Consider the following 12603-nt stretch of genomic DNA (forward strand, 5'->3'; position numbering starts at 1 on the left):
AAGCCTCATTGACGTTTCAAGGTTTATGTACTTAAAAGAAAAGCAAGTTCTGAGTCATTTATTATTTTTAACACAATTTTTATTAGTAAGAATGAATGAGCTGCTGTTTTTTGCTGCGAAACCTTGCATAAACCTTGTTTCAAAAACCATTGTTGTAACCGTTGTAGCTAAACTAAATTTAAAATTGACTGTTGTTGCGTCATTTCGGTTAACGACTAAGCTGTTCTTTTGCATCATTATTCTTGTAGATGCCTTGAGCAAATTCTTTTCAAATCGCAGATAGTAGAAACGTCTGCTAGCTCAACAAGTCGCAAATAAATTTTGCCGGAACTTGCAGCGTTGTTTCGGAATAGGAGGAACAAGTAGAACTGAGAGTCTGGACTGGTCTAGACATCAACCGCTGGAAAAAGAAAGCGAAAACGGTGAAAACGACGCGAGCTCGCTGGATTTCTTTGGGTTGGCGGCCTGGTACTTACGCACCGCCCACGCGAGGGAGGCAAGCTGGAGGAAGCACTAGCTGGACCGCTGGAGCCAGTCAAGTCAAGCGCGACAGCTGATCGTGTGGCCGTCAGCTAGGCGCAGACAACGACAAGGCGGACGCTGGCCTCGGACGTTGTAAAGTGTGTACGGCGTTGTGCCTGCCTTGCCTCGCAAAACGACCGTTACACAGCACGACTAGCATGGGGAACGTCCTGCTAACTTCTCCTCTCGGCACAGCTGCAACGTCTCTCGCAAAGCGAAAGCGGAAATCGGCCGACGGCGATTCCTCCGAGAAAAACTCTGAGTGGGGCTCGGCGCCGAAAAGGTGTTGTCTTTTTCACCTCTTTTGAAGCAGTGTTTACGTTGCGTATTTTTCAAATCTTGCGTCGCTCTCTGGCTACCTAATGTTTTGATGAGTATTCGCAGTAAACAGGAACTACGGAAACATAACAGACCGCGTGCTTCCGCACAGATGGCATGCGTTCGTTGTGAACGCCGCGTCCGTCGGATGAACTGTGCGGCGTTTCGCCTGTGTCTTCCGGATGACACCGTTGTCGCAGATAAACGAGTAGCGCTCGGCGGCGATTTTCGGCTTATCCTCATGCCGTGGCTTAGAGGCATGACCTGGTTGGCTGGTCCGGGCAGCGATCTGCATCGCATGGGCGTAGCAGCTAGGAAGTGGTTCAGCTGTCCCCAATATCGAGAGGGGACGAGTTTTCTTCCCATGCGTGCGCCGCGTTTTTAAGTTTCTCTCGCAACGCGTGACTGACACGGTTGGCCCTTCTTCGCTTTGTGTTGCTCCCTTTTGTTTGCTCGTGTCGCCCCTTCGAAGGGTGCCGAAGCCGCGATATGCCGAGTCGTTGCCAGCGCCGGTGGTGCGCGTGTGAGCGACGCTGCTGCCTGAAACCTATCGTGATGATGGGCTCGGTTCAGCGTCCCGCAGGCCCCGTCAGCGGCTTCCTCACGCTCATCAGGCATGTGACGCGACCTCGCAGGAGAAAACTCATGACGACGTCCCAGTACATCTACCGCACTCTGTTCCTGGAGGGCCAGAACAGCGACGTGACGATCGTGGCCTTGGGAGTCGACTGGTGCCTCCACAAAGTGTACCTTTGTCAGGTGCGGAATTCGCCAGGTGTTTAGTCGCTGATTGGAGGCGCTTTGGGCGCTGCGAAAACCGTGCAACGGAAGTAAGATTGACAGTCCGCGCTGCTTGTCATGTGTGCGTATTTGTTTACAGTTCACCGTATGCGCACCTTGACTGATACAGAAGCATGGAGCCTGCCTTACTGCAGGGAAAGGGAGGTAGTTAGCCTTGATGATTAGCCCGCCAACGTATACAACATTTGTAAATCTTCAATGATGAGTACTGTGCTAGTGCAAGTTTTTGTGTTATCCACATTCGGGTGTTTTTCTTTACATCTCGCCCGTAATCTGTTAGCCTCCTATCCAGGCCATGAAAGTTGCCATTCTTGGGGTGCTGCTGTAGTATCAGTGGTGTATCTTTGTAGCCATTTTTAGATGCACACTTCCAGAGCATGCAACGTTGTAATAGAATAGGGAGGGAGTGCTAATATTTTATGGTTTCCATTATTTCTTCGTATTCCAGCAAATTTACAACCACATACATTTTGTAGGACAAAAATAGTTGTTTTATGCACCATTTCCTCATGCTTTGTTTTATTGAAAAGTCCAGCTCTGTTATTAGTGTTATATAATATGTTGGCTTTGCTGTCTTTCTTTTTGTGACAGTTTATTATTTTTTGAGACACTGTCATGAAACACAGACCAATCTTGAGCACAAAAGCTATTGCAGTCAACTAGAAATGTTGACTTCAATAGCCTGTTGTGATTTATATCAAGTTTTAAAGAAGTATAGAGAACTGATTTTAGTTGTATGTTTTCTTCTCTGCAATGATGCACAAGTCATTGGAATACGTGGATCTCCCTGTGGTATTTGCCTATGACCACTAAATAATTTATTAATGAATTTCTTCTCTCATGCTGTTGCAGTTTCGGTTTAATCAACTGAATGATGGATATGACATTAAAGGTTTTAGGGCATGCGAGAAATGGAAGAAACTGCAATATAATTGCTGATACGCCATTTGTTGTCATTCCGGCTCTTGAAGCAGGTTGGCTTAATCATTACAGTGAATTAAGACTATGTATCAGCAATAATATTGCAGTCTTTTTCATGCCTCTTGTAATCTAAACCTATCTTTAATTTCGCCGCCATTGCTGGGATGTTGAAACTGAAACATCATCAAGAAGACGTTCAGTAATAAATTACTTAGTGGTCATAGGGGAATGCCACAGGGTGATCCATATATACTGAGGTCTAATGAATCATTTCAAAGCAGAAAACAAGCAAGCAAGATTTTGGCACCTGTAGTCCTTAAAGTACATTCAGGATGCAAAAGCTGGTGGGGTGCATTACCCTCAGATGATTCCATTTTTCAAAATGATTTCTTGCGAACATGTTAAATGCTGAGGATTTTTTTACACTAAAAATGCTACTGCCATTGGAGAGTGTTGTGTATAGGCCTTCGAATGTAGTTTTCTTGCAAACTAGTCGCAGTATTCCTCAGTGAAGTTTTAAAGTTTTCCTGAGATAATTAACAGCCCGTTTTCAACCGGGTAGTAGTTTCAAAGAGCTTTCAGTCGTGTGACATTTTTTTCCGGTAATGGAGAGTATCACCAACTTTAGAACCGCTTTACACCAGACTGGATGTTAAATAAGAAACACGAATAGAGCTGAAAGGGTCAAAGGAAGAAGAGCTTAAAATTTTTATTTTTTTAAACGTTGTGCATTTTTTTTTCTCCATTGTAGTCTCCCTATTTCGCAAGCATGTTCTGCGGCGATTGGAAAGAGAAAGAAGAAGGTACTGTCGAGGTGGGAATTGAAGACCCGCATATTACTGTTGATGGTGAGCTCATTGCCTTGCTGTGCTGTTACATAGCATATAATGTGTACTGTGTAACAAACAGCACATATTATGTGTGGTGGAGGCAGTTTCCCTTCCTCAAGTGAGAAATTTACTTACGAAAGCCCATGCTGAACCCCATTTTTTCTGCAGAAGAACAAGAAATACAGTCAAGCCCACTTATAACGGCTACAGATATAACAAGCGCTCGATTATTACGAATGTGGGCAACACTACCGTCGAAATTTGTATTAGGGTAATGGCAGTGCATGACAGATACAATGAACAACTTTGGCCGCACCACTCGGTTATAACGAACGAGGAGGTGTCCATATATCTCCCCTAAAATAGAAAAACCTGTGCTTCCAGCAAACACAGAGACCGCAGAGTGTCTCACAGCTCCACTCTCACTGCGCCACTCCAGAAAGAATATGGTGAACCGAAAAAGCCGTGAAAATGAAAAAGGCAGATTGAAACCGTAGTTAACCGCCGGCCAAGCGTGCAGCGATGGCCTACACGATCGCTTATTCCGTACATGAGTGCCGACTATGGAAAGTGTCAGCAATGCGATGATAAAGGGGCCGTGTCCAAAGTGAAGCTGCTGTGCACGGTCGGGGGGGAGCTAGATGTCAGCGGGAGAGATTAGAGAAGTTTGAATGCCTTACTGGCCCCACTGGGCAAGTGGTATGCATTGCCTGCTTAGTTGACTCGCCAGGTCTTGTGCTGATGCGTGCGACAACACACAGACTGCAGACAGTGTCGCTGATAAGTTCTTTGTGCACGTACGCTGGGCTACCTTCGTTGCTACATTTGCCCATGAACGAAAGATGGCGCTGCAGAAAGAAAGCTAGAAATCTGATTAGAAAGGCCTTCTTGCCATCAGCTGCCGTTAACGCTTAAAGTGGGATTACTTATAACGGATATAGCATTCTTAAATCATGCTGTTGGCAGCAAAGGTCTCGGCACGAAAATGTGATCATGCTCATGAGCTTGGAAAGGAAAGCATCGCGATAAGGTAAAATAGATAGGCACACATAGCTCACTGTTTAAAGAAATAAATGGCACTTTTGTCAGACTTGGTATTTTTGTAGTAATATGGGAAGTCCATTTACTATGAACTTCTGATGTAATGAACGCTGTCAACGTAACCGTCAGGTTCGTTATAAGTGGGCTCAACCATACATGGTTCATATGAGACTGCCTCCTCCAAAAGTGACCCATAAATCCGCCCCTGGATGATTGAGAATGTGTCATAGGCCTTTTCCTTAGTCTGCTAAGCTGGCTCTTTTTGAGCACTTCATTTGAATTAGTTCGCAAATTTTTGGCTGAGATGGGAAGGCAAAGTTTATGGCAAGTCTTCGTGGACTTTCAAAGCACCTGCTCCAAGCATTTTTGCAGACCTGGTCTCAGGAGCCGACTGTAAAACATGGAAGTACTAAAAACATTGGTGCACCTTCCTTAATGGTGTTTTTTACTTTGCTTCTCTATTGGCGCATTTATTGTGTCCTTCTTTTATTTCTATTGAGGAAGCACTAAAGTAAACAGCATGCACCAAGCAGTTCTGCACTGCACTCATTCCTTTTTTTATGTTGCTATGTGTTAAAATTGGGATATATTGCTAACTTAGCTTAGAGGATTAAGAACCATGAAAGGCTGTAACAGTTAGCTGAAGCATTATAATCATGTTTATTAAACCTGCACATCACTCTTCTTGTATTGATATTTGTCTGCCATTGCAGCCCTCAAAATTGTCTTTGGTTCTCTGTACTTGGATGAGATTGCCATTGACCCAGAGGATGTGATACCTGTACTGGCAAGTGCAACATTATTTCAACTGGTATGTGCTATTTTTCTTAGCCTGTACTGTTTAATGCCAACGAGGCTTCAACTTTGAAAAAGCACGTTTCTTTTTTTCCTTATAGGACGAGCTTATTCAACTCTGCTCTGAGATAATGGGAGAAACGATCAAGTAAGTTCTGCTTTTTGAGAATTATGGGCTATATGTGTGCACCATGGTTTATTGTGCGAGTATATATAGGTCTTAGTGGTGAGAAGTCTCTAACATGTACTGGAGGCCACCTTTCATTTGTTTATTGCTAGCTTTTAATGTTCTCTACCTTTCCACACTGCATCCTTTCAATAGCTAAGCAAGTAACTGTGGTATTAATTGTATATTTTCTTTCGTAGTACTTTCTGTGAATTTTTATGCTGACTTTTAAATCTGTAAGAGCAATGAAATTTCTTCAGCTTTTGCTTTTTAGGTAGCTCTTCAGTGGTGTGATGGGCGATTGTAATGTGTGGCTGGTTGACATCTTTGCTCCTTTTATTTTGTACATCATTACCTGATGACTGGAAGTAATGCATCGGTAATTATTTTTCTAGAGACAAAAGAAATTTGGAGGACGTGGAGTCCCGTGCATCAGTGTGCAGCTGTTTCTGCCAACTTTGGTGGCAAACAACTTAAAATATATTGTGAAGAGATGCCTGAAAATCTATAGAGCAAATCTGCGATTGCCGTAGTGGGTCCCCAGTTACTTTTACTGATTTGAAAAATTAACTTGTGTAAAATTTCACAAATTTTTAGCACATAGGAAGTTTTATTGCTTACTTTGAAGGTCATTATCTTAAAAAAATATTAATATGCTATAACCCCAGATATCTAGCATTGCATTCTATGCAGATGTATGGTCAAATGTTTAGGGGAATCCCCCAAGGTGGAGTAGATTTGTAATAAGGGAGTAATTACTCATTGACATCCCCCCAAGCGCAGCCAAAGAGCTACAAAGGAAAGCTATACAGCTTTCTCAGAAACTTCGTAGTTAAAGAAAATTCGTCCTGGTCCTGGGTTCGAACCTGGGACCAGGACGAATTTTCTTTAACTACGAAGTTTCTGAGAAAGCTGTATAGCTTTCCTTTGTAGCTCTTTGGCTGCGCTTGGGTGGATGTCAATGAGTAATTACTCCCTTATTATGCAAACTTCAAGAAACCACAGAATCACAAAAGTCTTGGGTGGCAATTAAAATGAAGTCCAGTTTTATTTATTTTTATATTCCGTCCAGTTATTGTAAATTTATCAGTGTTCTTGAGTGTTGAAGATGCAGCACCTCCAAGAGAACCTTTTTCTACAAGGCACCGCTGTTTTTGCCAAATTATGCTATGGATAACTTAAATAAGGTGCCTAATAATTGTTTGAGCAAATTTATTATTGCCATTGAGTGCACTCAGTTATTCTGGCCTATTTATAAAATATTTTTTTCTACAATTTGTCAAACTTGGCAACAGGAAGTTTTTTGTGATAACTTCAAAGGTCTTTATTTTCTAAAAGAATATAACTATAGCTGTAACTAGTTTACTTTGCATTCTATGCTGACTTCACTGCAAAACAAGATAAAATTCGCCTACATATCTTAGATACAAATATGGAAATATTGTTGCACAAAAAAAATTTCAAGTTATTTCTTTTTCAAAATAAAGACCTCAAAAGTTAACAAAAAACCCTCTCTGCTCCAAGCCTGCAGAATATTAGAAAAAAGAATAATTTTTAAAAATTGACAAGAATAACTGGGCGCATTCTAATATAATTATATATTTACTCCAGAAATTCCCCCCGAAGTATGAATATTAAGTTATTCAAAGCCAAAGTTTGGAAAAACAGTAGTTCTGTACTCTGAACTTTTTTTTCTAGACAAAAATAGTTTCAAATCCGTTAGTCCTAGTCATCAGGCATTGGCATGCAAAAAATAATATAGTCGTATACAACTCAAGAATGAAGTGGCAAGTGCCCCTCAAAGAAGCCCCTCCAGCCAATGGCATCAACCCATTCTCTCCCATTGATTGATCCAAATGGCAGATGAAACGGGATTATCCACTGCTTAATCAGATTACGCATTGTGCCATGCAAATCAGTGGACACCATTGGTTAGAAGGCTTCCTTTGAGGGGCATCGGCCTTTCATTCTTAAGTTTAATTGGTCTATAGGTAAATCGAACATGCGCACCAGCCACCCTTAATCTTATCTTATATCAATCTTGATTGAGTGGACGTGGGCAACACGTTTTGCAAGGTACACTAAATCAATGGGACATTTTTTTTTTGTGGTCTTGGTGACGCTTGTTTAGTTTCATACAGTCTTATATGAGCTCCTGCTTTCAACGCTACTCGTGAGGCATTTTGTGGTGCGAGATTACAAGGAGGTACTTACATCCTTTCTCAGAAACTTGCACCCTAAGGGATTTCTTTTGGAGAAGCGCAGTGGGGCTCTCTAGCACCTCGGGAGGTTCAAAACCTCTGCAGGGTTGATGATGAGTTCTTTCAGTAGATTTGTAGTCCTGACAGTGTAAAAGAAGCCGCATTGCATGAAGCAAACCCAATGCCTGTGTATTTTTGACTAGTGATTTATTTTGAAGTATTGAAAATTCATTAATATATCAGAATTACATGTTGTAAATTGTTTCAAACGCGTCGTTAGTTTGCTTGAGCATGAAGTTTTAATTTTTGTTTGTTTATTTCTTAGTCCACTTTTCATATTCAGGAGCCTTTGTAAGCACCTAACAACCATCACGATCTCCCAATGTTGCCCTTTCCTCTCCCTTCCCATTACATTTGGGGTTGGTTTACCAGAACAAGTAAGAGCCGCCGTGGTGACTCAGTGGTTATGGCGCTCGGCTACTGACCCGATAGACGCGGGTTTGATCCCGGCCGCAGCGGTCGAATTTTGACGGAGGCGAAATTCTAGAGGACCGTGTAGTATGCGATGTCAGTGCACGTTAAAGAACCCCAGGTGATCGAAATTTCCGCAGCCCTCCACTGTGGCGTCCCTCATAGCCTGAGTCACTTTGGGACGTTAAACCCCCATAAACCAAACCAACCAGAATGAGTAAGCCAAACTGCCAAACATTGCTAGCGAATTGTTTACATATTTGTTATTCGTATTTCATTAGCCCCGGACACAGTGCTTAAAGTCAGGCGGGGTCTTGTGGGGGGGTCTCAGACACTTCCCTCAGTAATGACAAGGGACCTGAGACCCCCCCTTGCTATAGCCAGGCAGCCATTTGTTATTCTTCTTGCCAGGGGCGACAGGAACGTTTCTTCGCTATCGTTTTGAAGATATCACTGTGGGTTTTAGCAAGGATCACTCAACATGTTTTTTTAGAACTTGAGACAGAGGAAAAGAAATTCGGCAGCACCTCACAAAGTCTGGAAGAAGGAAGCCTGTGCCCTCACAGCACTGGTAGAGCATGGGGATCGCTTGGTTCAGGTCTGTGTCATAAATTGAGCAAACAACTTCCTTTGAAAATGACTTCTTCTCTTTGTATAGAATGATGCGTAAAACACGCCGCCAGCCGGTTTCTCTCTCCCCCTCTTTATTTTCTTCTCCACCTGTGCTTGAATCACTAGAGACCCCCCTTCGATGGAGCGAGACTTTGGACGTTGCGTGGACCTAAAATTCTTGTTCCTTCAGATTGGGGTTTGTGTTGTTCATGTACACACATTGGCCCCTTTTTTTCCCACTGCAGGCTGGACACTGTTCTTCCATATTATGAAGTTGCTGCGCAGTATGGCTTGACACAGCTCAAGAAGAAGTGCTTTGAGTGGCTGGAGCGCAACCTTATGTTCCTCGTGAACGAGAACCCCAAAATTCTACGCCAGATTTGGTGAGTCATGCAGATGTCAAGCTGGAATACATATTCCAAAAAATAAATAGAGAGGATAGTAATAGATGAGCATCACCTATAGACTTCATTCATCAGAGTTTGCTCTCGTACATTGCTTTCCTTGTTTTTGTGAGCAAGGCTGAGATTGATGTAATTGTTGCTTTTGTAGTCTGACCACCAAACAGAACATTGCTGATGCTCAGGTATAAGGCAATCTTTATAATTGGCCGCATTGTATATGTGCTTTCTGCATGTGCTTGTTTCTACTGTATACGATAATTTTCAGCATATAAGCTGAAGCTTTTTCCCAAAATTTTTGTCATTGCGTTTCGTGCAGCAGTGCAAATTAATTTAGTTAGTTTCTTAAGTTTGTTGTAAGCTCTGGCATTACTTGGGCAATATGCAAGCCATGGAAGCTTTTATGACAGGGTAGGGTGCCACTTTGATGCTTGGCTGGCTGGGTAGTTGGGTTTTCTGGGGCTTAAAAAGTCTGTATTTTATCAAACTTTGAGTTAAAAGCTTGGTGTCTTTTTTAGCGAAAAATATTTCACAAGTGTTACGCAGCATTTAAAATGTTTGTCTCTCCAAAAGTTTAAAAGTGCATGAGGCACTTGCAGTGGCCTTCTCCGAGGAAAGCCGTTTTACTTCAACACAAAGTGGCATACTTTCTGCATCGGTGAAACACCAGCTGGCCGAGCACTGCCAATAGAACGGGGAGGGGTGTTGAAATTAGAGGGATACTGAAGCAAAATCTCAAAATTGAGAAAAAGCGCCGAAAATAGATTTTCGGAATGTGATTACACCGAAATCTAGTCGTCACTGCGCCTATTTTTCAGCGGATGGTTTTATTTTCGATGTTTCACGAGCGCGCGCCAAGCCCTCCCGGCAGGCGCGAGGCGAAGAGTGTGATGTCGTAGCACCCCCCTTGCATTCCCGTGGCGACAAATATGGTGGCGCCCTTCGATGCATGAAGCCTCGCTTCGGACTGGATTTGTCGTTGTAACTGCCTTCTTCAGCGCGTTCTGTGGCCATAAATGGGCCACTAGTCTTTCGCTTCGTCTCCTGTCGCCGATAAGAAAACGTACAAATAATAAATTTGCTTTATTTTTTTATTTAGAGTGACGATTCTGCCCCCTTTAGGCTTGAGGGGCGTTGGTTTGTTGACAACAGTGGTTTCTCTCTTAACCACCAGATGGCGCCACTAGTCTAAACATCGTCGCGTCTCTGTTTTAAAAGTGAGAATGTTAGAAATGACGTGAGGTCCGGAAAAAATAGCTGCACTTAGCGTATCATAAGCGTGCATACGGTTATGGCATGTAGACAGCATCGATTAACTTCTTGACATATCTGTGTACGCCGTGAGCAGACGACAGACAGACGACGAGCAGCCGACGCGATGGCAATCGTGCTTCTGCGGGAACGGTGGGCGCGCGGGTGTAACGACGTCTAGTCGCAGCTTCCACAGGCAGCCGCCGGGTGCAACAATACGGCAATAAATCGTGAAAAAAAAACGTGTTATCTGCCTTTTTCGCTAAAATGCTTGTCGGATTTATCAATTTTAGCAGTCAAGCTCTTGTTTACATGTAAAAGAGCAGCTCCAAAAGTTTGGTTCAGTATCCCTTTAATTTCAGGGCCCCCCTTGGATATGTGCCTGAAATGCACTATGTAAAATGAACAGTAGTGGTATCCCTTATGGTGCACTATTAAGACAATATTTAAGTGAAGTGATGCTATTAACGATAGTATATTCTTAGTAACCAAATCTTGCATGATAGAGTGCTGAGCATTATCACTGTGAGGCAGCAAAAGGAATGTTGAAAAAATGCACAGACAATACATACCGACATACAATGTGATGCAACAAATCTGCACTAGCAGTATATTGGTTGTACATTTCGCTTTGCCTTCCCATGACACCTTTGAATTTTATTTCGCTGTCACTCCACTAGGGGCACGACCTCCAAGCAAGTTCTTCATGAATGTAGCTAAAAGGAGATAACCAGCACAAGCTAGCCTTTTTGACCATGCTTGTACCATTTGGGGCTCTGCACTCTGTCATGTGAGAGATGTAACACATTTAATAGCTGCATCACAAGTTTCACTTAATGCTGCACAATGAGGGCTACCCCATTTTCATTTTTACTGTGTGCATCCGCATGAAAATATGTTCATAGTAGAAGCAAAGAGCCTTTTGCAAGGTTCAGGTTGCCATATCACCTTAACTGTCACACTACTTGAAGAAGTTCGATCTCATTTTTTAGATTGATATTTGAAGCGTGTTGCTCGGTTGTTGCTTGTGGTTGAGGCTGAAGTTTTTGCGCTGAGGACAAGCCAGCTGCACATTGCGTTTCTGTCACAGCAGGTAGTGAGGGTAGATGTAGTGGGAGACGAGATGACAGATTGTTGCATGCACACGACTACGGCCTTCTGAAGCATTGGGGGTCTCTCTAACACCAGTGTATTGCATTCAGAGCATCAGGAATTGCTCGAAGGCCCAGCTTATTTCTCTTGGATGTTACTGCATTCTTGAACACTATATTACTTGGTATATTTCACCCAACCTGATGGTGGTATGCAATCACAAACGCATAAACAGGCCGTGCAAAAATTAATGCAAGGTTTAAGACAGAGGTTTTTTTGCTCATAGCTATACTGTGGCTCAAAATAATATAGATACACTGATAACTAGACCCATTTGATTGTAGGAACACAGATTGCTGCTGTCGCTAAGGTTCCGACACCAAGCAGTGATTTTTTTTTTTTTTTCAGCGCTTTAAACGGAAAAAACTTGATGTTTTTTTACGAGCGGAAAGTGAAGATTGCTCATACGCAGTTCTGACTGTGCTTTTGTTACTTTTCAACACCGGTGTTTGTCTGATATCTTCATGGGTGCGTTGAAATTTTTCTTATTGACCACTAGTATAAAGTGCGCATTGGAGTCTGAGGCAGATATCAATAAGGCCTTTGTATCCTGGTGACAAGTGACTCATGACGGCAGTTTTCTGATGCCAACCCATCCAAAGAGTTGTCTGTCCTGAGGAGTGACTGATGAGTGGAAAATGTGCTTTCCAGCTTCTTACCTCTGCATTAACTGGTACAGAGGTGCAGAGTGTAGGATGAGGGCATTATCATAGAGTAACATTAAACCCACTCGTTTTTCTTGCAGCCCCACCCTTATGCAGCAGTTGGTCGAGTCACCATCGCTAGTCGTTGTTCAGACAGAGTTTTCACTCTACCTTCTGATTTCAATGGTGAGTTTGCATTAGTTTTTTTTTACTGTTCAGCCTGCGTGTGTGTATATGCAGGGTTCTTCGTTTATTTTTTAAAATTCAGGGGGTAAAAATCTGGCGCTATTTTTCAACTTCATAATAGGACACAAATTGGGTTTTTCGTAAAAACATTCCGAAATTCAATATTTTTTGGGGGGGGGGTCACATTTACGAACTGTAATAATTTATTTCATTTTTTTTTTCACAGGGTAACAATTAGGGCTATGGTTCGGGCTGTGGGGAAAAATTGGAGTTCCCAAGAAAATATTCTGG

The 12603-nt window shown here is 42.6% G+C and overlaps 1 protein-coding gene across 2 annotated transcripts in view; it reads left to right on the forward strand.

The window, feature by feature from the left end:
* The first annotated feature begins 202 nt into the window (after positions 1–202).
* gcl (germ cell-less) overlaps positions 203–12603 on the forward strand; it is a 37729-nt gene continuing 25328 nt past the window's right edge. Inside the window, exons 1-7 of one of the 2 annotated variants that reach the window (XM_089582552.1) lie at positions 203–805; positions 1476–1599; positions 3314–3410; positions 5147–5244; positions 5330–5376; positions 8924–9061; positions 12228–12312. In XM_089582552.1, the coding sequence (XP_089438678.1) occupies positions 681–805; positions 1476–1599; positions 3314–3410; positions 5147–5244; positions 5330–5376; positions 8924–9061; positions 12228–12312 (714 nt within the window). In that variant the 5' untranslated portion in view covers positions 203–680. Of the gene's footprint in view, positions 806–1413; positions 1600–3313; positions 3411–5146; positions 5245–5329; positions 5377–8923; positions 9062–12227; positions 12313–12603 lie in introns of both variants that reach the window. The other variant, XM_089582553.1, reaches the window with a different exon arrangement.

This window comes from Amblyomma mixtum, chromosome 3, assembly GCF_055824585.1.
Source record: "Amblyomma mixtum isolate Tamu chromosome 3, ASM5582458v1, whole genome shotgun sequence".
Taxonomy (NCBI): Eukaryota; Metazoa; Arthropoda; class Arachnida; order Ixodida; family Ixodidae; genus Amblyomma; species Amblyomma mixtum.